General features: G+C 51.1%; 2 protein-coding genes across 3 annotated transcripts; one reads left to right on the top strand and one right to left on the bottom strand.

The window, feature by feature from the left end:
• Positions 1 to 378: 378 nt before the first annotated feature.
• Positions 379 to 15,567, top strand: kiaa0930 (KIAA0930). 2 transcript variants are annotated; one of them, XM_031897600.1, is made up of 10 exons: positions 379 to 663; positions 4,831 to 4,979; positions 9,002 to 9,106; positions 9,196 to 9,273; positions 9,420 to 9,521; positions 9,633 to 9,773; positions 10,652 to 10,846; positions 11,040 to 11,205; positions 12,252 to 12,407; positions 13,130 to 15,567. In XM_031897600.1, exons 1-10 carry the CDS (start codon positions 522 to 524, stop codon positions 13,168 to 13,170), a joined length of 1,275 nt encoding a protein of 424 aa, XP_031753460.1. In that variant the 5' UTR covers positions 379 to 521; the 3' UTR covers positions 13,171 to 15,567. The 2 variants fall into 2 exon arrangements, with proteins under 2 accessions (XP_031753460.1, NP_001107374.1); NM_001113902.1 differs by having other exon boundaries at positions 433 to 663; positions 8,999 to 9,106; positions 13,130 to 13,297.
• A 3,092-nt stretch (positions 15,568 to 18,659) lies between these two features.
• Positions 18,660 to 26,036, bottom strand: nup50 (nucleoporin 50kDa; the record flags this gene model as incomplete). Its single annotated transcript, NM_001016628.2, is given in 8 exon segments — positions 18,660 to 19,024; positions 19,927 to 20,045; positions 21,081 to 21,159; positions 21,978 to 22,589; positions 22,678 to 22,861; positions 23,733 to 23,816; positions 24,063 to 24,142; positions 25,971 to 26,036. Coding segments are annotated over 7 exon segments (1,350 nt in total). The 3' UTR covers positions 18,660 to 18,821.
• Between the last annotated feature and the right edge of the window lie 274 nt (positions 26,037 to 26,310).

The raw sequence follows: 26,310 nt of genomic DNA, 5'->3' as shown, positions 1-26,310 counted from the left end.
GCAGGAGCGATCACTGGGGGGGGCGCTTGTATCTGTTGGACCAATGGGGCCCCGGGGATACAGAACACACGGTTACGGTGAGAGAGGCTCAGACAGACAGACAGCGCCCCCCCCCGGATTGTCTCCCCCAGACACATGACCCCGCTCCAGTCCCCCCCCCCCTGTCAGTCCGGCCTTGACCTTTAAATCCGTTCCGAACGCGCATTGGCTGCCTGTCAGTTTAGTCCCGCCCCTTTAAACCAGAGCAGCGTTCTCAATGGCTGCCTGTCAGTACGGCCCGCCCCTGTTACCAGGAACCGGGCTCTCATTGGCCTGCTTCCGGCATAGTTCGTCCCCTGAAGCCCCAGGCGGCCGCTGATTGGCTGCGGCGCTCGGCCGGCCCTTTATCCAAGCAGCTGAGGCAGAGCAGGAAGCGCTGAGGGCGGAGAGGGACTCGCTGGTCGGTTATGGGAGGCGGAAGTGGGGCTTAATGGGGATGGGTCTCCCCTCTCCCCAGCACCGACTCAATCATTCCTGGGGGGATGGCAGCCGTCAAGGGTTTCAGCAGGAGCGGCCGGAGGGACGATGAGAATGGGGATCTGGACCGATCGCTCCAGCAAATGATCTCGGCCATTGTGGATGAGAGGAATCGCATCAATATCCGCCAGGAGATCAGCGGGCTGGGTGAGTAGCGACTGGGGGGCCCCAACCTGCAACTCTGTCCTGCTGGGCAGCCAATAGCATCCAGTGAGGGCTTGGCCACACCCAGGTGCCAGGCACAGTCACATGATCTGGGCACTGCCATGGGGTCATGTGAGGTGGTGTCTGCCCCCCCCTCCTCTAAATAAACCAATGGCAGTAGGATCATTAGATCATGTGACTGGGCACCAGGCCAGGTGTGTGGGTGCTGCCACTGGGGCAGGGGCTGATGGGAATGGGATAGGGGCCTTAGATTGTAAGCTCACTGGGGCAGGGACTGATGGGAATGGGATAGGGACCTTAGATTGTAAGCTCACTGGGGCAGGGGCTGATGGGAATGGGATAGGGACCTTAGATTGTAAGCTCACTGGGGCAGGGACTGATGGGAATGGGATAGGGACCTTAGATTGTAAGCTCACTGGGGCAGGGACTGATGGGAATGGGATAGGGACCTTAGATTGTAAGCTCACTGGGGCAGGGACTGATGGGAATGGGATAGGGACCTTAGATTGTAAGCTCACTGGGGCAGGGGCTGATGGGAATGGGATAGGGGCCTTAGATTGTAAGCTCACTGGGGCAGGGACTGATGGGAATGGGATAGGGACCTTAGATTGTAAGCTCACTGGGGCAGGGACTGATGGGAATGGGATAGGGACCTTAGATTGTAAGCTCACTGGGGCAGGGACTGATGGGAATGGGATAGGGACCTTAGATTGTAAGCTCACTGGGGCAGGGACTGATGGGAATGGGATAGGGACCTTAGATTGTAAGCTCACTGGGGCAGGGACTGATGGGAATGGGATAGGGACCTTAGATTGTAAGCTCACTGGGGCAGGGACTGATGGGAATGGGATAGGGACCTTAGATTGTAAGCTCACTGGGGCAGGGACTGATGGGAATGGGATAGGGACCTTAGATTGTAAGCTCACTGGGGCAGGGGCTGATGGGAATGGGATAGGGACATTAGATTGTAAGCTCACTGGGGCAGGGACTGATGGGAATGGGATAGGGACCTTAGATTGTAAGCTCACTGGGGCAGGGACTGATGGGAATGGGATAGGGACCTTAGATTGTAAGCTCACTGGGGCAGGGACTGATGGGAATGGGATAGGGGCCTTAGATTGTAAGCTCACTGGGGCAGGGGCTGATGGGAATGGGATAGGGACCTTAGATTGTAAGCTGACTGGGGCAGGGGCTGATGGGAATGGGATAGGGACATTAGATTGTAAGCTCACTGGGGCAGGGGCTGATGGGAATGGGATAGGGGCCTTAGATTGTAAGCTCACTGGGGCAGGGGCTGATGGGAATGGGATAGGGACCTTAGATTGTAAGCTCACTGGGGCAGGGGCTGATGGGAATGGGATAGGGACATTAGATTGTAAGCTCACTGGGGCAGGGACTGATGGGAATGGGATAGGGGCCTTAGATTGTAAGCTCACTGGGGCAGGGACTGATGGGAATGGGATAGGGACCTTAGATTGTAAGCTCACTGGGGCAGGGGCTGATGGGAATGGGATAGGGACCTTAGATTGTAAGCTCACTGGGGCAGGGACTGATGGGAATGGGATAGGGACCTTAGATTGTAAGCTCACTGGGGCAGGGGCTGATGGGAATGGGATAGGGGCCTTAGATTGTAAGCTCACTGGGGCAGGGGCTGATGGGAATGGGATAGGGACCTTAGATTGTAAGCTCACTGGGGCAGGGACTGATGGGAATGGGATAGGGACCTTAGATTGTAAGCTCACTGGGGCAGGGGCTGATGGGAATGGGATAGGGGCCTTAGATTGTAAGCTCACTGGGGCAGGGACTGATGGGAATGGGATAGGGACCTTAGATTGTAAGCTCACTGGGGCAGGGACTGATGGGAATGGGATAGGGACCTTAGATTGTAAGCTCACTGGGGCAGGGACTGATGGGAATGGGATAGGGACCTTAGATTGTAAGCTCACTGGGGCAGGGGCTGATGGAATGGGATAGGGACCTTAGATTGTAAGCTCACTGGGGCAGGGACTGATGGGAATGTGATAGGGACCTTAGATTGTAAGCTCACTGGGGCAGGGGCTGATGGGAATGGGATAGGGACCTTAGATTGTAAGCTCACTGGGGCAGGGGCTGATGGGAATGTGATAGGGACCTTAGATTGTAAGCTCACTGGGGCAGGGACTGATGGGAATGTGATAGGGACCTTAGATTGTAAGCTCACTGGGGCAGGGGCTGATGGGAATGGGATAGGGACCTTAGATTGTAAGCTCACTGGGGCAGGGGCTGATGGGAATGGGATAGGGACATTAGAGTGTAAGCTCACTGGGGCAGGGACTGATGGGAATGGGATAGGGACCTTAGATTGTAAGCTCACTGGGGCAGGGGCTGATGGGAATGGGATAGGGACCTTAGATTGTAAGCTCACTGGGGCAGGGACTGATGGGAATGGGATAGGGACCTTAGATTGTAAGCTCACTGGGGCAGGGACTGATGGGAATGGGATAGGGACCTTAGATTGTAAGCTCACTGGGGCAGGGGCTGATGGGAATGGGATAGGGACCTTAGATTGTAAGCTCACTGGGGCAGGGGCTGATGGGAATGTGATAGGGACCTTAGATTGTAAGCTCACTGGGGCAGGGACTGATGGGAATGTGATAGGGACCTTAGATTGTAAGCTCACTGGGGCAGGGACTGATGGGAATGGGATAGGGACCTTAGATTGTAAGCTCACTGGGGCAGGGGCTGATGGGAATGGGATAGGGACCTTAGATTGTAAGCTCACTGGGGCAGGGGCTGATGGGAATGGGATAGGGACCTTAGATTGTAAGCTCACTGGGGCAGGGACTGATGGGAATGGGATAGGGACCTTAGATTGTAAGCTCACTGGGGCAGGGACTGATGGGAATGGGATAGGGACCTTAGATTGTAAGCTCACTGGGGCAGGGACTGATGGGAATGGGATAGGGACCTTAGATTGTAAGCTCACTGGGGCAGGGACTGATGGGAATGTGATAGGGACCTTAGATTGTAAGCTCACTGGGGCAGGGGCTGATGGGAATGGGATAGGGACCTTAGATTGTAAGCTCACTGGGGCAGGGGCTGATGGGAATGGGATAGGGACCTTAGATTGTAAGCTCACTGGGGCAGGGGCTGATGGGAATGGGATAGGGACCTTAGATTGTAAGCTCACTGGGGCAGGGGCTGATGGGAATGGGATAGGGACCTTAGATTGTAAGCTCACTGGGGCAGGGACTGATGGGAATGGGATAGGGACCTTAGATTGTAAGCTCACTGGGGCAGGGGCTGATGGGAATGGGATAGGGACCTTAGATTGGGGGGGGGGGCTAAACAGACAGTTGGGTAACTATAAGGGGCACAATCCCCTGGGTGCTGTAATGTAGAGGGAGGGTTTAGTACTGGGGGGGGGGGTCCAGCCTGTGGCCACAGTTCAAAGAACATACAGATTCAATGCAGATAGTGCCCGGGGCAGAATGGAACCCAAGTTACCCCCCCCCCCCACACACACACACAGGGGCCCGGGCACTGCTAATGCTGCCAAGCAAAGGGTTTCCCCTGACTCAGTGGTTCTACTCAGGTTGCTGTGCGGCCGGATCAGTACCAGGAATTATGTTCTGTCTGGTACCGACCCAGAATCAATAGGAGGGGTCTGAGTGCCATATCCCTGTATCATTTGTGCCCCCAGCACTCACCCCCTCACTAACCATTCCCTGGGGAATCTGGGATTAAAGGGGAACTTCACCCAAAAACTGGCCTAATGAAAGAAAATATCATTTAATCCTTTGGTGAGTGTGAGTGTGAGTGGGGCAGAACTGGTACTGAGCTGTGAGAATGTGGGGAATGTCGCACACACGCGTTACCTGCACCCCCCAACCCCCAACTAGTTATTCACTTATACAATTATACAATACTTCCCCTTTAAAGTGAAAAAGAGAAAATGGGCTTTATGGCAAGTAACATTCCCTGGGGGCAACAGAACCAGCTTTCAGCAAAATTGCCAAATGAAAAACATCCTATTGGCCATGAAATCATATTTCCAGCAGTTCTAATATAATGGGGGCGCTGTTCTATTGCAGCTCTATGGGAAAGTGTAGGCAGAAAGTGGTGGGATGCGGTACTGCAAGTGACGGATTATAATCATTGACGTTACAGGCTGCTTTAAGGATGATCGGATCGTGTTCTGGACCTGGATGTACTCCACGTATTTTATGGAGAAGTGGGCGCCGCGGCAGGACGACATGCTGTTCTACGTGCGGCGTAAGCCTGCGTATATGGGCACCGACGGGACCGAGGGGAGAAAGGTGGGTCTCCGGGTCATGTGACCTTCTCTCCCACAGTAAAGTATGGGGGTACCGGGCCGTATAGAAGGGGACAGTGTGGGGGTACCGGGCCGTATAGAAGGGGACAGTGTGGGGGTACCGGGCCGTATAGAAGGGGACAGTGTGGGGGTACCGGGCCGTATAGAAGGGGACAGTGTGGGGGTACCGGGCCGTATAGAAGGGGACAGTGTGGGGGTACCGGGCCGTATAGAAGGGGACAGTGTGGGGGTACCGGGCCGTATAGAAGGGGACAGTGTGGGGGTACCGGGCCGTATAGAAGGGGACAGTGTGGGGGTACCGGGCCGTATAGAAGGGGACAGTGTGGGGGTACCGTGCCGTATAGAAGGGGACAGTGTGGGGGTACCGGGCCGTATAGAAGGGGACAGTGTGGGGGTACCGGGCCGTATAGAAGGGGACAGTGTGGGGGTACCGGGCCGTATAGAAGGGGACAGTGTGGGGGTACCGGGCCGTATAGAAGGGGACAGTGTGGGGGTACCGGGCCGTATAGAAGGGGACAGTGTGGGGGTACCGGGCCGTATAGAAGGGGACAGTGTGGGGGTACCGTGCCGTATAGAAGGGGACAGTGTGGGGGTACCGGGCCGTATAGAAGGGGACAGTGTGGGGGTACCGGGCCGTATAGAAGGGGACAGTGTGGGGGTACCGGGCCGTATAGAAGGGGACAGTGTGGGGGTACCGGGCCGTATAGAAGGGGACAGTGTGGGGGTACCGGGCCGTATAGAAGGGGACAGTGTGGGGGTACCGGGCCGTATAGAAGGGGACAGTGTGGGGGTACCGGGCCGTATAGAAGGGGACAGTGTGGGGGTACCGGGCCGTATAGAAGGGGACAGTGTGGGGGTACCGGGCCGTATAGAAGGGGACAGTGTGGGGGTACCGGGCCGTATAGAAGGGGACAGTTTGTGTGCGAGTAGATGGAGCACAGGTATCTGTGTGTATAGAGACAGACACTATGGAGTCAGACTAATAATAATAATAATAATAAATGGCCATTGGCGTTACACTTGTTAGTACTCTGGCAGAGGGAGGGTTAACAAATCACGCTCCCCCCCCCCCCAAACAGTTTCTGACCATGTGTATAAATATCTCACTGCCACGTTACTCACTGTCACCACTTCCCCTTTACCTTCCCCAATCAGGAGCTCCGTAAACAAACCCATTCCAGCAGCACCATCTCCCCCCTCCCCCCTCAGCCCAACCACTCACATTGCTTGGCTATACAGAACTGCAACTCCCAGGAAGGATGTGTCGGTAGCCTTACTGCCCCCACTGTTATTCTAATGTACAGAGAAACTGTACCCCCATACTGTACTGTCTAAGGGAAACACTATGGCACCCCCTACCCATATGTATAAATACAAATATACAGAGAAGGAATGTTCTGGGCACACAATAAGCTGTACCCCCATACTGTACTGTCTAAGGGAAACACTATGGCACCCCCTACCCATATGTATAAATACAAATATACAGAGAGGGAATGTTCTGGGCACACACTAAGCTGTACCCCCATACTGTACTGCCTAAGGGAAACACTATGGCACCCCCTACCCATATGTATAAATACAAATATACAGAGAGGGAATGTTCTGGGCACACAATAAGCTGTACCCCCATACTGTACTGTCTAAGGGAAACACTATGGCACCCCCTACCCATATGTATAAATACAAATATACAGAGAGGGAATGTTCTGGGCACACAATAAGCTGTACCTCATACTGTACTGTCTAAGGGAAACACTATGGCACCCCCTACCCATATGTATAAATACAAATATACAGAGAGGGAATGTTCTGGGCACACAATAAGCTGTACCCCCATACTGTACTGTCTAAGGGAAACACTATGGCACCCCCTACCCATATGTATAAATACAAATATACAGAGAGGGAATGTTCTGGGCACACAATAAGCTGTACCCCCATACTGTACTGTCTAAGGGAAACACTATGGCACCCCCTACCCATATGTATAAATACAAATATACAGAGAGGGAATGTTCTGGGCACACAATAAGCTGTACCCCCATACTGTACTGTCTAAGGGAAACACTATGGCACCCCTACCCATATGTATAAATACAAATATACAGAGAAGGAATGTTCTGGGCACACAATAAGCTGTACCCCCATACTGTACTGTCTAAGGGAAACACTATGGCACCTCCTACCCATATGTATAAATACAAATATACAGAGAAGGAATGTTCTGGGCACACAATAAGCTGTACCCCCATACTGTACTGTCTAAGGGAAACACTATGGCACCTCCTACCCATATGTATAAATACAAATATACAGAGAAGGAATGTTCTGGGCACACAATAAGCTGTACCCCCATACTGTACTGTCTAAGGGAAACACTATGGCACCTCCTACCCATATGTATAAATACAAATATACAGAGAAGGAATGTTCTGGGCACACAATAAGCTGTACCCCCATACTGTACTGTCTAAGGGAAACACTATGGCACCTCCTACCCATATGTATAAATACAAATATACAGAGAAGGAATGTTCTGGGCACACAATAAGCTGTACCCCCATACTGTACTGTCTAAGGGAAACACTATGGCACCTCCTACCCATATGTATAAATACAAATATACAGAGAAGGAATGTTCTGGGCACACAATAAGCTGTACCCCCATACTGTACTGTCTAAGGGAAACACTATGGCACCCCCTACCCATATGTATAAATACAAATATACAGAGAAGGAATGTTCTGGGCACACAATAAGCTGTACCCCCATACTGTACTGTCTAAGGGAAACACTATGGCACCTCCTACCCATATGTATAAATACAAATATACAGAGAAGGAATGTTCTGGGCACACAATAAGCTGTACCCCCATACTGTACTGTCTAAGGGAAACACTATGGCACCCCCTACCCATATGTATAAATACAAATATACAGAGAAGGAATGTTCTGGGCACACAATAAGCTGTACCCCCATACTGTACTGTCTAAGGGAAACACTATGGCACCTCCTACCCATATGTATAAATACAAATATACAGAGAAGGAATGTTCTGGGCACACAATAAGCTGTACCCCCATACTGTACTGTCTAAGGGAAACACTATGGCACCTCCTACCCATATGTATAAATACAAATATACAGAGAGGGAATGTTCTGGGCACACAATAAGCTGTACCCCCATACTGTACTGTCTAAGGGAAACACTATGGCACCTCCTACCCATATGTATAAATACAAATATACAGAGAAGGAATGTTCTGGGCACACAATAAGCTGTACCCCCATACTGTACTGTCTAAGGGAAACACTATGGCACCCCCTACCCATATGTATAAATACAAATATACAGAGAAGGAATGTTCTGGGCACACAATAAGCTGTACCCCCATACTGTACTGTCTAAGGGAAACACTATGGCACCCCCTACCCATATGTATAAATACAAATATACAGAGAGGGAATGTTCTGGGCACACAATAAGCTGTACCCCCATACTGTACTATCTAAGGGAAACACTATGGCACCTCCTACCCATATGTATAAATACAAATATACAGAGAAGGAATGTTCTGGGCACACAATAAGCTGTACCCCCATACTGTACTGTCTAAGGGAAACACTATGGCACCCCCTACCCATATGTATAAATACAAATATACAGAGAGGGAATGTTCTGGGCACACAATAAGCTGTACCCCCATACTGTACTGTCTAAGGGAAACACTATGGCACCTCCTACCCATATGTATAAATACAAATATACAGAGAAGGAATGTTCTGGGCACACAATAAGCTGTACCCCATACTGTACTGTCTAAGGGAAACACTATGGCACCCCCTACCCATATGTATAAATACAAATATACAGAGAGGGAATGTTCTGGGCACACAATAAGCTGTACCCCCATACTGTACTGTCTAAGGGAAACACTATTGGGCCCCCGTCTCTCCTTGGTACTAATATAATTTCCCATAATGCATTTCTGGCTCAGCAGGTCGAGGTTGAGGTCTATCGAAAGGACTCCAAGAAGCTCCCGGGTCTGGGAGACCCCGATATTGACTGGGAAGAGAGTGTCTACCTGAACCTCATCCTACAGAAGGTGAGTGATATGGGGGCCCCTGTTATATTCACTAACCCCCCCCCCCACTTCAGGTTGGTAACTGCCCCCCCTGTCTCTCCCCGGTGCAGTTGGATTACATGGTGACCTGCGCTGTGTGCACGCGCTCTGACGCGGGGGATATTCACATTCATAAGAAGAAATCTCAGGTGAGTGAGAGAGCATATGACAAAGTCAAGCCCCACCCCCTTGCATTGTCTCCTCCCCCACCCTGATCGTCTCCGCCTTCTGGCACTGGAGTTTTCTACAATGGATGTTCTGTTCCTTTAAGGACATTGGCACTTTTCTTTTTTAGCAAGTATTCGCCTCGCCCAGCAAACACCCCATGGACAGCAAAGGGGAGGAGTCCAAGATCAGTTACCCCAATATCTTCTTCATGATCGACAACTTTGAAGAGGTTTGTAACAAGCCGTCTCCATACCCAATAACTGCAGAGATTGCTTGCCCAGAGCATTCCTTCCCTACGCTCCGCCCCCAGGCTGATCAGAGCTCGTTTGATTGGTTCCAGGTATTCAGCGACATGACAGTGGGAGAAGGGGAAATGGTCTGCGTGGAGCTCGTGGCCCGGGACAAAACCAACACTTTCCAAGGAGTCATCTTCCAGGGCTCCATCCGCTACGAGGCTCTCAAGAAAGTGTATGACAACCGAGTGAGTGTGGAGTCACCCCGATATAGTTCCTGGGGTACCCAGGGCACAAATAAGCACTCACCCCAAATCCCCCCCTAACTGGCCTTCAGGCTGGGCCCCCTTAGCCCATAACAAGGTTACAGATATATAGAAACATTGGGGTAACAGTCACCCCGCTATAGTTCCAGGGGTACCCAGGGCACAAATAAGCACCCCAAATCCCCCCCTAACTGGCCTTCAGGCTGGGCCCCCTTAGCCCATAACAAGGTTACAGATATATAGAAACATTGGGGTAACAGTCACCCCGCTATAGTTCCAGGGGTACCCAGGGCACAAATAAGCACTCACCCCAAATCCCCCCCTAACTGGCCTTCAGGCTGGGCCCCCTTAGCCCATAACAAGGTTACAGATATATAGAAACATTGGGGTAACAGTCACCCCGCTATAGTTCCAGGGGTACCCAGGGCACAAATAAGCACTCACCCCAAATCCCCCCCTAACTGGCCTTCAGGCTGGGCCCCCTTAGCCCATAACAAGGTTACAGATATATAGAAACATTGGGGTAACAGTCACCCTGCTATAGTTCCAGGGGTACCCAGGGCACAAATAAGCACTCACCCCAAATCCCCCCCTAACTGGCCTTCAGGCTGGGCCCCCTTAGCCCATAACAAGGTTACAGATATATAGAAACATTGGGGTAACAGTCACCCTGCTATAGTTCCAGGGGTACCCAGGGCACAAATAAGCACTCACCCCAAATCCCCCCCTAACTGGCCTTCAGGCTGGGCCCCCTTAGCCCATAACAAGGTTACAGATATATAGAAACATTGGGGTAACAGTCACCCCGCTATAGTTCAGGGGCGGGCAGTAACCCCATGATTCCCCCTATGCACCCCCAGGTCAGTGTTGCAGCCAAGATGGCCCAGAAGATGTCGTTTGGCTTCTACAAATACAATAACATGGAGTTTGTGCGCATGAAAGGGCCCCAGGGTAAGGGCCACGCAGAGATGGCAGTGAGCAGAGTCTCTACAGGAGATACCTCACCCTACGGCACAGAAGAAGACTCCAACCCTGGGTCGCCAATGCACGAACGGGTGAGTGTGGCACCTCGGGGGCGGGGCTGCTGTAGATCTGGTGAGTGTGGCACCTCGGGGGCGGGGCTGCTATACATTTTGCTTTTGAACAAAAGCTCATTGGGTGAGAATAGAGAGAAGAGGGTGGATAGGGGGCAGGAAGGCCAAACAGATGGGGGGAGAGGTAACCATGTTTATTTCCCCCCCCCCCCAGGTGACCTCGTTCAGCACCCCTCCCACGCCCGAGCGCAACAACCGCCCCTCTTTTTTCTCGCCGTCGCTAAAAAGAAAGGTTCCCCGGAACCGAATCGCTGAAATGAAGAAATCTCATTCGGCAAACGACAGCGAGGAGTTCTTTAGAGACAGCGACGACGACGGAGGTACGAGGAAGTCACTAATGTAGCCCAGAGCATTCTGGGATGTCTCCTTATCTCCCGGCGGGGTGGGGGCGGGACTGATGGATTCAAATGAATTTGTTGCCATATGTGAAGCAGCCATAGCAACCACATAGCAACCAGGCACCAGACTGCCTGCAGCCTTGTGCCTTTATATGAGCACAGAACCCCTCAGTGACTGCTAATATCCTTATCATTTACAGTAGGGGGTACATTATCCCTTATAATACATGAGTGATACTCAGAGTTCCCTGTATAACTCAGCCTGCAGCCTTGTGCCTTTATATGGGGGGCACAGAACCCCTCAGTGACTGCTAATATCCTTATCATTTACAGTAGGGGGTACAGTATCCCTTATAATACATGAGTGATACTCAGAGTTCCCTGTATAACTCAGCCTGCAGCCTTGTGCCTTTATATGGGGGGCACAGAACCCCTCAGTGACTGCTAATATCCTTATCATTTACAGTAGGGGGTACAGTATCCCTTATAATACATGAGTGATACTCAGAGTTCCCTGTATAACTCAGCCTGCAGCCTTGTGCCTTTATATGGGGGGCACAGAACCCCTCAGTGACTGCTAATATCCTTATCATTTACAGTAGGGGGTACATTATCCCTTATAATACATGAGTGATACTCAGAGTTCCCTGTATAACTCAGCCTGCAGCCTTGTGCCTTTATATGGGGGGCACAGAACCCCTCAGTGACTGCTAATATCCTTATCATTTACAGTAGGGGGTACATTATCCCTTATAATACATGAGTGATACTCAGAGTTCCCTGTATAACTCAGCCTGCAGCCTTGTGCCTTTATATGGGGGGCACAGAACCCCTCAGTGACTGCTTATATCCTTATCATTTACAGTAGGGGGTACATTATCCCTTATAATACATGAGTGATACTCAGAGTTCCCTGTATAACTCAGCCTGCAGCCTTGTGCCTTTATATGGGGGGCACAGAACCCCTCAGTGACTGCTAATATCCTTATCATTTACAGTAGGGGGTACATTATCCCTTCTCATTACAGACCTGCATAGCGTAACCAACCTGAGATCGCGCTCATTATCGGGGACGGGGCGGTCGCTGGTCGGCTCGTGGCTGAAGCTGAATAGGACGGATGAGAACTTTCTACTCTATGCACATCTAACCTACGTCACTTTGCCGCTGCTGCGCATACTGTCAGGTAAAGGGCCACCCCCCCCGTATGTATTATTAAAGGCGTCCCACCAGTGTTAGGTTGGGGTAGGTACTAAGGAGAAGGGGTCTGGCTTTATATTGTATATTCTCCATATTCTTCAGTCTCATTGCTTAGATTTATAGAACAGGCCATACAATGGGTGGGGCTTGCTGGAAAGTGGGCAGTGCTTGGTGGAAGTGGGGCGTGGCCTAGGGGGTCCCACTAGCGTTAGGTTGGGGTAGGTACTAAGGAGAATACAAGGGGTCTGGCTTTATATTGTATATTCTGCATATTCTCCAGTCTCGTTTCTTAGATTTATAGAACAGGCCATACAGTGGGTGGGGCTTGGTGGAAGTGGGGCGTGGCCTAGGGGTCCCACCAGCGTTAGGTTGGGGTAGGTACTAAGGAGAATACAAGGGGTCTAGCTTTATATTTTATATTCTTCAGTCTCGTTGCTTAGATTTATAGAACAGGCCATAGTGGGTGGGGCTTGGTGGAAGTAGGGCGTGGCCTAGGCATCCCACCAGTGTTAGGTTGGGGTAGGTACTAAGGAGAAGGGGTCTGGCTTTATATTGTATATTCTGCATATTCTTCAGTCTTGTTTCTTAGATTTATAGAACAGGCCATAAAATGGGTGGGGCTTGCTGGAAAGTGGGCAGTGCTTGGCAGAAGTCGGGCGTGGCCTAGGCGTCCATCGAAAGTGCCACTGATTTCCTCTCTTTCTCCAGATATTTTAGACGTGCGACAGAAGCCCATTCTGATGTCTTAGTGAAGGAACAGCGGGCGTCTCCACCTCTCTGGGGGCGGTGCCAAAGTGCCTAATCGACCTCCTGTGATTTTTGTTTGGCAGCGGCGCCACCTAGTGTCACCGAACAAAATAAAAAAAACCTACAAAAGGACTTAACCCCTTTTTCACTCCTTAGAGACCTGTGACGAGCAAAGAGGTTAACAGGAAACAAACAAAAACAAACTACCAGCCAATCAGAAGTGCCTCTTTTTGCCCTTCCTCCGGGGCGTATGAATATTTATATCTGGCGCTGTCTCTTTAAAGGGGTCTCTGTCTAACGAGGAACAAGAATTCGCTTTAGGAACAAGTTGCGGGAATCGAACAAAGTACCTCCCCCCCCGCCGTGCCCCTCCCATCGTAAGCGGAAAGGGACATTCATGGTGCACTACAACTCCCAGAATCCTCCGGCAGCTGTCGAGGAGGCCGGGAGTCCCGATGCACATTGGCTCTTGGAACTGAAAGATATTTCTGCTTTGCCGTTTGCAGATTATTCATTAATCGCCAGTATTTCGTTGCTTTTGGGGTGGGCGGGGCACATCTGGACTCCTCCCCCTCGTTTAACGAACAACAATCCAGCTGCAGCACTTACCTGTTTCCAGCTCTGCTTCCTGGTTCTGTGCTTAGCACCGCCCTCTATGGGCCGGCCAGTCAACTCCATTTTTTTTCGTTTTTTCCTGGTGATGATTCATTTTCCATGTAATACAGCACTCCATCTACTGGTCAACTCGTAACATTGCAGCTTAGACTAACAACCAAAATGGCAGCTTCCCTACCAACAGAGCAAGGACAGGAAGGACGTTTGTACCGGGAGTAACGACTGCGCTACTCACGTTTTTATAGTATAAATCCTTGTTTGAGTGGGTTTTATATAGTATTACCTTGGTTTTCAGACAGACGTCACTGCCCCTTTAACCCCTTCTTGGCGCTGAGTTGGGGGCAGGCCGACGCTTGAAGCATTATCGTGTGCAGCATAAGGATGTAGGTTCAACGCTATTAAAAGCTTCTGAATGTTTTTGTATTTGTCAGTGGGGGGCGTATATGGGAAAATAGGGGGCGTAACTTCATCATCATCATCGTCGTCGTCGCTGGTCTGTCCGCCATCTTGATTTTGTAATAATTCATGTGCCATGAAGACTTTGTGCGCTTAGCTGGCTTGTGGCGGGGCATTTGGGGCAGGAGGTTTCAAAGGGAATGTGACTTGTGGGGTGTTGTATAGGGGGGTAGTTATGGTATTTGCCCCTATGAGAGGCAACACTGAAACGTACCAGACAGATACGATATTACACTGTGTATAGTAGTTTATTGCATAGAGATCAAGGGCGTCCAGCCCATAGCCCTCCTGCTGTTTTTGACGGGCGCTGAGAGCGGCGCGGCTCTGTGGTTGCTGATTGGACGTCGTAATTACGTAATAATATTTAGGAGCTGGAACAATTTTCTGCTGCCAGATGCACTAACGTCAGTGTTCCGCCATTATCTTGGTAAATAAGCACTTAAATCCCAAAGAAATCCCGCCCCCAAGCCTAGAAACAGAAAGAGTATTGGCCGACTTGTATATGTGATCAAAGCTCATGGGGGGGGAAGTCTTACTGGCTGGCTATTGGTCGACACGGATGGCCGAATTTCACTGGCTGCTTGTTCCGACACCGAGCCTTCTGGGCTGGCACACAAGTGGGTCGGACTAGGGATCATATTTATAAACGTGTGCCTGCCCCTCCCCTCTGGTGATGTCAGAGATGGGTGGGGCTATTTAAGTAATAATGGCTCACTGGATCAGGAGAGGGCGGATTAGGGTTCGGGCCAACCCACAGATCACTGCTTATCCCTATATTTTTGTATTATGGGTAACAATCAGTGTTCTGATTGGCCGTGTTCGGATAAGTCCTCCGTTGACGCATCCCTTGGTGTTTTTGGGCCAATTGTATGATATCCGTCTCTTTGGCTCCGATTGGCCAGATGCCAATGATTACTGACCAATGTATCCAGTGGCTCTTTCCTGATCAAGACCCCACCCCCTTGTATACATTTAAAGGGGTACTGCCGTATATTCAGGACAATAATGGCACCTCCCCCCCCACGTAACACAGAGCTCCGATTATAACGTTATTCATCTGTCATATCTGTTCGACCAGTCGTTGGCTTTCTTTATGTCCCGCCCCCTATCGGGCGCTTTGTTCCTCGTTCTCCGTGTTGTGATTTTTTTCTTTTTTAACTTATTAATTTCAGATTTCGTTTTATATCTTTGTAAATTCGGCTTCCGTGTCCCACGCGGCTGTCTGTACAGAACGGGCCGCGCTAACGGCCGAGGGTAACGAGCGGAAGGGTGTGGCCCTGCCGGAATAATTAGTATTGACTAAGAAATAAAGTTTTACACAAACCAAAGGCTTCTGTCTTCACTTCCGAAAAATCTCATTAACGGGTCGAGTGGTTTAAAGGCCATATTAACCCGCAGGGAGTTGCTGATCTGTCTTCCTTTTCATGAGTTGCGAGGCTTCAAGGGATTCAGGGAGTCTCGAGCAGAATGGGTGGGACTAGAACACTCTGATGGAAGCTTACAGGGGGAGGGGCAGGAGGGTCTGTGACTCAAGCAGTGGGTGGGACTAGAACACTCTGATGGAAGCTTACAGGGGGAGGGGCAGGAGGGTGTGTGACTCAAGCAGTGGGTGGGACTAGAACACTCTGATGGAAGCTTACAGGGGGAGGGGCAGGGAGTTTGTGCCTTGAGCAGTGGGTGGGACTAGAACACTAGAGCTTACAGGGGGAGGGGCAGGGAGTCTGTGTCTCGAGCAGTGGGTGGGACTAGAACACTAGAGCTTACAGGGGGAGGGGCAGGGAGTCTGTGTATTGAGCAGTGGGTGGGACTAGAACACTAGAGCTTACAGGAGCAGGGGCAGGGAGTATGTGTCTCAAGCAGTGGGTAAGACTAGAACACTAGAGCTTACAGGGGGAGGGGCAGGGAATCTGTGCCTTGAGCAGTGGGTGGGACTAGAACACTAGAGCTTACAGGAGGAGGGGCAGGGAGTATGTCTCAAGCAGTGGGTGGGACTAGGACATACTTATGGCTTTTTACAGGGGGAGGGACATGGAGACTGACAAGCAGTGGGTGGGACTAGAACACAAATGGAAGCTTACAGGGGGAGGGGCAGGAAGCCTGTAACTCAAGTAGTAGGTGGGACTATTACACTCTGATGGAAGCTTACAAGAGAAGGGGTAGGAAGTCAGTAATATAAGCAGTGGGTGGGACTAGAACACTGATAAATGCTTTACAGGGGGAGGGGCAGGGAGACTGACTCAAGCAGTGGGTGGGACTAGGACATACTTATGGCTTTTTACAGGGGGAGGGGCAGGGAGACTGACACAAGCAGTGGGTGGGACTAGGACATGCTAATGGCAGCTTACGGGGGGGGGAGGGGTCTGCTTCGTTCCTGCCGTTAGCGAGGGAACAGATTTATGAATAAGCGACCCACGGCACCATCTCACTATGCAGCAATCACAGCCAATCACGAGTGAGGTTCTCCGGGGGGGGGGGGGGGGGGGGAATCATATAAAATATATGCAAAGCAGGAAAGACTGAAGTAAAATTGGGATTTGTTAATAAAATCACAGATTTGATCTGAAATTTATTAAGGGGAAGGCGGGGTTTCACATGGGTTCAGATTAGTGATGGGCGGGGCCGAACCCAAAACCCACGGTTCCGACGGGATTGGGCGACATTTACGCAAGTGTTTCAGGTAGTGGGTGGGTTCTTCCTTCAAAGCCCTCCCCTAATGTGCCTGGTTCTAGCCTCTGACAGCCTCCTGCTCCGCCCCCTTTGACATTCGTTCAGATTCAGCCAATGAGCTTGTGCTGTGAAGCATCAGTATTTCATTTAAACCCCTAAAGGGGGTCCAGGGGAATCCAGCCCAACGGACGGGGCCCCTCTATTGGTTAGAATACTGGTCTAACAGCACCACCAAGTGGATAAATTGGTGCAATGCACTGAGCGAGAGCAGCTCCGGCCAACTCTTTCTATCGAGTTAGCCAATTGGCTAGCAGGCTAGTCCCGCCCAGAATAGCGGCACAGTTAGGCCCGTAATTGATGGGTATAAATCCGGGGCACTGCGGAGAAATGACGGCCGGCAGGCATCTTGCACTTAACCAGAGAGCATCTTTATTGATAGAAATTCATATCAGCGGAACAACACCGAGCCCCCCCTCTCAGGGGGCAAATCAATAGGAGCAGAGACTGGCACAGGGCAATATACAGCACTGCTGCCTGTGGAAGGACAACCCGCCGTTACAGTACCTCTCTGATAACTGGTCACAGACTGAGAACAAGAGCCGGGGCGTCACTGCCCAACTCGGCTAAACGTAAATATGGGATGCGGCCAGACCTGCGTACAATACGCCAAGGCTGGAACTAAGGATAGCAGAGTAGGCCAAACCGGGGATACAGTAATAATGACGTCACCTATTAAAGGGTAAGTAACCCATTCTAGTACATTCTAACCCACTTGACTTGTCAAGTAAACCACAATATCTTATTGGTAACCAACACTTTATCCCTTAGCCCCACCCCACTCGCTGTGGGGTGGGGCTGGTTTACTCCGATTGGCTGAATGACATCAGCTAACTGGACCAATGACATGCATATGACACCAAAAGAAAGGGCCCATCACCGGATACAGCCAGGAGGGGTCGGCGAACCCCAAAAGATGGAAAATGCTCCACCGAGGAACGGCTTCAGCCAACGCCTCCGGTATAAAGGGCAAGTCTTCCAACAAACCAGCATGGAACCCAGATGCCCCCGACCATAACCCGTTGGAGGGCAAAAGCTGTGGACATTCCCATAGCAACAGGAACAAGTAGGAAACGCCACTTGGCCATCCCGGCGGCTGCAGAAGGCACAGGTACCAATCAAGGCAAAAAAAACAATTGGTTCAGGGAAAGGGTTCCGTGATTCACATTCAAGTTCCAAACGCCATATTGTTCCGTGGCTGCTCACGCCGAGCCTTATGGGCCATAAACCTACCATAGGTGCCACCACGGCACGGGCTACATTCCACTATCACTCCCAGAACTGGGCAACTGAATGGGGCCCCTTTGATTTCGAGCCATGGGTTCCGGGCGTCAGAAGAAAGCTGATCCTATCGTAGCGGCCGATTCTCCGCCCGTCAGTCGGATCAAACCAACCGCTTATACGGGGGCCCAAATGATCATATAACGCACATTACTATGGCAACGCGAAAAAAAAAATCGTTTGCCATCAGCATTGGTTTGGGGGGCGGGGACAGGTCAGACCAATCAGCACAGGTCATAAATAAGAGTTCATAGATGCACGTAAAGGGGAAGTAAAACCACCCCTTCCTGGGAGAATGCAATAGGAAGGCGGGATGTAGAGGAATGCTTGGCGCGCCCGTGCCGTGAATAAAAGGGGCCATTCTCGCGGGTCCCCCCCACGCCGCGCCGTTCCGTACACATTCCGGCCCATTCACTTTATACATAAAGATTTTATTCAAACGGTTTTTTTTTTCCTTACCCATTAAAACAATCATCGTTAGTCGGAAACCCCCCGACCAATGGCAACGTTCGAGTCTAAACAAGCAGCAAATTGGCAAAAAAAAAAAAAAAAAAAAATTACGTTTCCGCGGTTCCTTTTATACTTCTTTTTTTTCAAGCAGGATTTTGTGTAGTTCGTCGGCGTCCTCTGCGGTTTTCACCCTGATTAAGAGCGTGGCGGGGACGGTCGGGTTCTTCTCGTCGATGGGCGGGTTGGGGACGCACACCACCATGACGTTGTTCTTGCCGGTTCTAGAGCACGGCATGGACGGCTGCACCAGGATGTTCAGGAGTATGTTGCCTAGAGACACGGGATATGAGGCGTTAAAGGCTTCTCGCTGAGCAATCTGACTGGCTGTTCCTGCTCGACTGTCTGGCTGCTGAACTGCACATTAAGCTGCTATTTCAGCCTGTGGGGAAGCAACTCATTCTGCCTTCAGTTCCCTGAATGATAGAGAAGCCCCACCCCCTGCGCCACAAACATGCAGTGAATAGGAATCCAAAGCTCTTTCCTTGCTATGGAATAGCAATGACCAAAATCCTGTCATATGCATTTCTGGGGGCTCAGAAACAGTAAATGATAAGGATATTAGCAGTCACTGAGGGGCTCTGTGCCCCCCATATAAAGGCACAAGGCTGCAGGCTGAGTTATACAGGGAACTCTGAGTATCACTCATGTATTATAAGGGATAATGTACCCCCTACTGTAAATGATAAGGATATTAGCAGTCACTGAGGGGTTCTGTGCCCCCCATATAAAGGCACAAGGCTGCAGGCTGAGTTATACAGGGAACTCTGAGTATCACTCATGTATTATAAGGGATAATGTACCCCCTACTGTAAATGATAAGGATATTAGCAGTCACTGAGGGGTTCTGTGCCCCCCATATAAAGGCACAAGGCTGCAGGCTGAGTTATACAGGGAACTCTGAGTATCACTCATGTATTATAAGGGATAATGTACCCCCTACTGTAAATGATAAGGATATTAGCAGTCACTGAGGGGTTCTGTGCCCCCCATATAAAGGCACAAGGCTGCAGGCTGAGTTATACAGGGAACTCTGAGTATCACTCATGTATTATAAGGGATAATGTACCCCCTACTGTAAATGATAAGGATATTAGCAGTCACTAGCAGTAAGACTATAGAGGATTCTGCCCTGGGGCAATGCTATATAGAACTGAGGGGTACCGGTTCCTTACCCAGGTTGGTATCGGCGCGCACCAAGAGCTGAGTCTTTTTGTTCTCTACGGGCTTCAGATGGAGGGTGCCGACACCTTTCTCTTTAAATTCATTATCCTTTTTGTAGAAGAGCTTGCACCTTAAAGGGAAAATAGGACATTTATTTAGACTCCAATAAACTGTACAGTATTTATTAAGAGAAGCTACAAACAGCCTACGATGCCGGGCAGGATTCCCCATTGGGTCTGTACGGGCACTTGAGGTACATGTGGGGTTTCCCAAGGCTACAAGGCACCAATGAGAAACTGGAATGGTTGGGGGAGGGGCTTCTGCCTGGGATAGGTGCCCAGAGATGTACTGCCCGTGCCCAGTCTCATGGGTGCGGGATGGTCACTATACCGCTGGCACCAACGCCCCTGGGGCTGCATTCACTGACAGGGGCCCCTACAATATACAGCTTTATAATGGGAATATAAATGCTTTCCCTACAGGTACTCCCACAGCTACTGCTCCCTATCTACTGACACCATCTTGCCTTACTATACACACTGTCCCACAGTTACACCCCCTCCCGCTGGCACCATCTTGCCTTACTATACACACTGTCCCACAGTTACACCCCCTCCCGCTGGCACCATCTTGCCTTACTATACACACTGTCCCACAGTTACACCCCCTCCCGCTGGCACCATCTTGCCTTACTATACACACTGTCCCAGTTACTGCCCCCTCTCTACTGACACCATCTTGCCTTACTATACACTGTCCCAAAGCTACTGCCCCCTCTCTGCCGACACCTTCTTGCCTTACTATACACACTGTCCCACAGCTACTGCCCCCTTTCTGCCGACACCTTTTTGCCTTACTATACACACTGTCCCACAGCTACTGCCCCCTCTCTGCCGACACCTTCTTGCCTTACTATACACACTGTCCCACAGCTACTGCCCCCTCTCTGCCGACACCTTCTTGCCTTACTATACACACTGTCCCACAGCTACTGCCCCCTCTCTGCCGACACCTTTTTGCCTTACTATACACACTGTCCCACAGTTACTGCCCCCTCTCTGCAGACACCATCTTGCCTTAAGGCACTTTACCCACCCAAACACTGGCACTAATACCCACTACTCCATGACACAGACACACGTTGGCATTCCGATCAAGAACTAACTTTTTGGAGTAGAAGGCATCGTCTTCTTTTACTTCCTGTATAACTGCTTTGGGGGGTTCCTCTTCCTCCTCCCCATCACCTGGTCACAGAAATCAAAAGCAGAAAAACACAGCATTTTACACATGGGTACAAGAAAGTTCCCACTAAGCCAAACCCCCAAATTAAAGTGCCCCCCAATAAAACAGCCCCCCCAAATATAGCACATACAAACACCCTTCCAATCGCTACCCCCCTGAAAGGTGGCCCTAGACAAGCCGTACTTATTAAACAGGGGGTTCACTTTTAGCTTAACTTTCAGTATGTTATAGAATGGTCAATTCTAAGAAATGTTTCAATTGGTCTTCATTTTTTTTTTTTTTTTATAGTTGAATTATTTGTCGCCTTCTTTCGATTTCAAATGGGGGTCACTGACCCCGGCAGCCAAACCCTATTGCTCTGTGAGGCTCCAGTTTTAATGTTATTCCTTTTTATTCCTTATCTTTCTATTCAGCCCCTCTCCTATTCATATCCCTGTCTTCCATTCAAACCACTCCCTGGTTACCAAGGTAATTTGGACCCTAGCAACCAAATAACGGTCAATATTCCAACAAAAGCTAAATAACTGAAAAACCACACGTAATAAAAATTAAAGACCAATTGCAAATTGTCTCAGAATAACACTCTACATCATACTAAAAGGTAAGCCTACCCCTTTAAGGCAGCCATATATGGGCCTGTGTTGGATGCCTGCTTGTCGGTAGCCTATAAGGATAATTTGCGGTCCATGCTGATGGTAGGAATACGGCAGAATGGGGCCCTGGCCCAGTGGATATAAACAGCCCCCCTTTCCTATTATCCAATGAAAATATATTATATACTATATGTATATAGTCACGCTTTACCCTCTCGTATTGTTACCTTTCCCCTCAGTGTTGCTGCTTGGTTCCGACTCCTGAGAGGAAGATGCCGTACTGCCAGTGCTTTTACCGAAGAGGCTGGACGCGCCCGTGGAAAACGAGAAGCTTGGAGCCCCTCCGGAACCGATTAAACTAAGAGTGGAACTGTCAACTTTCTGGCCAAAGTTAAAGGTGGGCGCAGCGGCTTGGGGCTTGCTGTCCGGGGGGGTCTTGACGGGCACCCCCGGCGCTTTGTCTTTGCTTCCGAAAGAGAAGGTCGCTATAGGGTCGGCTTTAATGGAGTGAAGGGTTGGAATGGTCTTGGTTTGGGCAGCCCCGTCGCTCTCGGAGCCACTGTCGGAGCTGGCCCCGTACTTCTGCTCTATGGCAGACAGATGCTTCTCGTAGTCCCTGAATATGGGGCTCAGGTCGCACAGGGGGTTGGTGTTGACGTGTTTCACTATCCAGTCGCGCACGGAGCAGTTCAGCGACGTCAGGTGCTTGTTGTACTCAGAGTTGCCGGCCTTGCTCAGCGCGGCACCAGAGGTAGACAGAGCCCTCTCCCCATTGGTGGACGCGGTGCCCAAAGGTTTATCTGCAGCGCCGAGTAAGGGGCGGCTTGTAAAGGCAGAACCTATTGAAAACAGAATCAAACAAGAACGTGAGAAGCTGAATAATCCTGTCAGCGCTGAGCAGGGGGTTACCCGGGGGGGGGGGCGTACCGAAGGTGGGCTTGCTTTCCGAGGCCGGCTTCAGATTAATGAACAGGGAGGTACTGGAGGCGCTGGTTCCGTTACTCAAACCTTCCAGCGGTTTCGCGGAAGAGCCATTTCCGAAGGAGGGGAGGGAGGCGCCAGTGCCAGAGAATAAACCTTTAAATCCTTTAAAAGCCCCTCCACTTTCACCCTGGGGGGGGGGGGGGGGGGGAGAAACAAAAACAACAAAAATGTATATTAATCAGCCCAGAATGAATATGTATTAACCTCTTAGCTGCCAGCCAGCTGACTGCACACACCACTGAATAAAAACAGTTCCAATCCCTGGCAGTCAGGGGGTTAAAGAGGGACTTTTAGCTCCCCAGGGGTGTGTGGGGTACCAGCCTCTGTCCCACCCTGCCCTAGAGCGACACATAGGGGGGAATTCACAAAAGTGGAGAGAGCCCCCTTTTGGAGTAAAAGTGGTGGATTCAGACAGAAACCCACAAAAATTCCCACTCAACCTCCATTTTATAAAAATGGAGTAAAGCTCAGTGTAACGGTCAGATTCTCCTGTTTTGTTTCACCCAGTCTCTATTTCACCCTCTGGTAGGGGCCCCAGTGGGGGGGTCATTAATATATTAAAGGGGATTAGTAGCCTATTGTCAGGGGACAAGTTTCTGTCTCACCCTAGAACAATAGGAGCAAAAAGCCTCATTAACATTTTATAAACAAGTAAATCTTCACTGACATTTACCCCAAGGTTGGACTGGCCCCCCGGCAGGGGCTCTAGTGCTGTTGGGGGGCGGGGGCAGATTGCTGCTGGCCAGTAGTGAGTAGGGGCTACAGAAGAAGGTATTTGGACCCTTAGATCTTGTTACAGAAGTGGGAACATTAGAAGGCCCAGCTTGATCTGAAAATAAATGATGTATAGTTTCCCTGGGCAAAACTAAAATGACCCCTCAGGAAATGACAAATGAGGAAATACCCGTCTACCCATGGGGCTTATTTACCCCCCTCGTGGGCAACGGGTGGGGGGTTGGTGCACAAACTGGGCCTGAAGGTTTGGGATTTTTACTTACATCGCTTCCCAGGTTTCTCCGCTTTGCTTTCTTGATCTCCCTCGTCTTCATAACCTCCTGACTCGCCACAGAGAACGTTCCGGCCTGTTCCGCGGAAAGGGAAAATGAGCGCTACTTTATGTGCGAAGGCGGCCATGTTGCACAGGCATCCCAATACATACTGCTCCCCTGTCAGTGATGCCTGACCAACATGGCCGCCCTCGTCAACCTGGAGTCTTAGTTACCCATTGCTCGTTAGAGCAGCCTGCATTTCCCAGTTCTGATTGGCCAGTACCCCCCAGACTCCCTGACTCCTCCCCACACAGACGCTACAAATCTAGCGACACTCACATCCTCAGCTTCTTCTTCCTGATCCCAGTTACGGTCCGTCAGCTCTTTGTCCGCGATTCGTTTCGCCATCTTGGTCTCTCCTGAAAAACGCACATAAAAGAAACATATGAGGGCCGGACGCAGCTCTTTCGGTCCCTGCAGGAAGGTTAACAGGCCCCGCCCATCTGGGCTTCCCACAGTCACATGATAAATGGAGGAGCAGATACAGTCGGGCACTCTGGCCAACGCCGGCCTTCCTGCATGTAATGACACCCCTATATTTGTAAGGCCCAGGATATCTGACGGGAAAGAGGCAGAAGGCAGCAAATAATTCAAACTATAACAAATAAATAATGAAGACCAATTGAAAACTTGCTAAGAATAGGCCATTCTATAACATACTAAAAGTTAACAACCCCTTTAAGGGCCCCACATAGAATACCCCTTGCTTTACACCCCCCTATTATAATCAGGCCCCACAGATACACCCCCCATTATAATCAGGCCCCACAGATACACCCCCCATTATAATCAGGCCCCACAGATACACCCCCCCTATTATAATCAGGCCCCACAGATACACCCCCCCATTATAATCAGGCCCCACAGATACACCCCCCCCCATTATAATCAGGCCCCCACAGATACACCCCCCCCCATTATAATCAGGCCCCCACAGATACACCCCCCCCCCCATTATAATCAGGCCCCCACAGATACACCCCCCCATTATAATCCCCACACTTTGCCCCCCCCCCCATTATAATCCCCACACTTTGCCCCCCCCCCCCCCATACTAGTTCACTAACTGCCCAAACAAGGCCCCTATATATCTATATTTGTATTGGGCCCTTGAGAGCCCCAAACTCCCAGAATGAGACACTGTCCCTATATAACCCACTAGCAGCTCTGTCAGGGCCCCAGTCTCCCCTCAGTATAACACACCTGGCCCAACCCCCCCCACATCCCCTCAGTATAACACACCTGGCCCAACCCCCCCACATCCCCTCAGTATAACACACCTGGCCCAACCCCCCCCCATCCCTCAGTATAACACACCTGGCCCAACCCCCCCCCATCCCCTCAGTATAACACACCTGGCCCAACCCCCCCCATCCCCTCAGTATAACACACCTGGCCCAACCCCCCCCCATCCCCTCAGTATAACACACCTGGCCCAACCCCCCCCCATCCCCTCAGTATAACACACCTGGCCCAACCCCCCCACATCCCCTCAGTATAACACACCTGGCCCAACCCCCCCACATCCCCTCAGTATAACACACCTGGCCCAACCCCCCCACATCCCCTCAGTATAACACACCTGGCCCAACCCCCCCCATCCCCTCAGTATAACACACCTGGCCAAACCCCCCCACATCCCCTCAGTATAACACACCTGGCCCAACCCCCCCACATCCCCTCAGTATAACACACCTGGCCCAACCCCCCCACATCCCCTCAGTATAACACACCTGGCCCAACCCCCCCACATCCCCTCAGTATAACACACCTGGCCCAACCCCCCCCCATCCCTCAGTATAACACACCTGGCCCAACCCCCCCCCATCCCCTCAGTATAACACACCTGGCCAAACCCCCCCACATCCCCACATCCCCTCAGTATAACACACCTGGCCCAACCCCCCCACATCCCCTCAGTATAACACACCTGGCCCAACCCCCCCACATCCCCTCAGTATAACACACCTGGCCCAACCCCCCCCCATCCCCTCAGTATAACACACCTGGCCAAACCCCCCCACATCCCCTCAGTATAACACACCTGGCCCAACCCCCCCACATCCCTCAGTATAACACACCTGGCCCAACCCCCCCACATCCCCTCAGTATAACACACCTGGCCCAACCCCCCCCCCCATCCCCTCAGTATAACAGCCGGCGCTTTCCCGCCATTAGTTCCAGTACCAGGTAGGTAAGTCTCTCCCAGAGCGCTTCCGGCACCTAACGCTCGGATTACTTTCTCCCTTCCGGTAATTCACGGCCGCACACCGGCTCAGCGCGGGAAATGCATCAGGCGGCCATTTTGTAAGAGCGCGTAGGGAAAAGAGGGCGGCGCGCCTGCGCACACGGCTCCTGAGGCCGAAGGGCGGGACTGGCAGCGGCTGCTCTCTACTGCGCATGGTTAGCCGCCATGTTGTTAGCCCCCGCCGCTGCGTTTATATGTCGGGAATATTACGGTCTGTGTGTGAGGCTTCTGGGGCAGGAGGCGGATTTTGGACCGAAATGCCATTCACTGGGTGCGGCT

Source organism: Xenopus tropicalis, chromosome 3, assembly GCF_000004195.4.
Source record: "Xenopus tropicalis strain Nigerian chromosome 3, UCB_Xtro_10.0, whole genome shotgun sequence".
Lineage (NCBI taxonomy): Eukaryota > Metazoa > Chordata > Amphibia > Anura > Pipidae > Xenopus > Xenopus tropicalis.
The sequence above is the reverse complement of the archived record's forward strand: the minus strand, read 5'-3'. Positions and strand labels throughout refer to the sequence as shown.

Bases quoted from the DNA above. Each gene is read 5' to 3' on its own strand.
- kiaa0930 (NM_001113902.1), top strand. From the start codon at position 522: ATGGCAGCCGTCAAGGGTTTCAGCAGGAGCGGCCGGAGGGACGATGAG. The intron at 9,107-9,195 runs GTGAGTGATATG...TCCCCGGTGCAG, and splicing joins TGAACCTCATCCTACAGAAG to TTGGATTACATGGTGACCTG. The intron at 9,274-9,419 runs GTGAGTGAGAGA...TTTCTTTTTTAG, and splicing joins TTCATAAGAAGAAATCTCAG to CAAGTATTCGCCTCGCCCAG.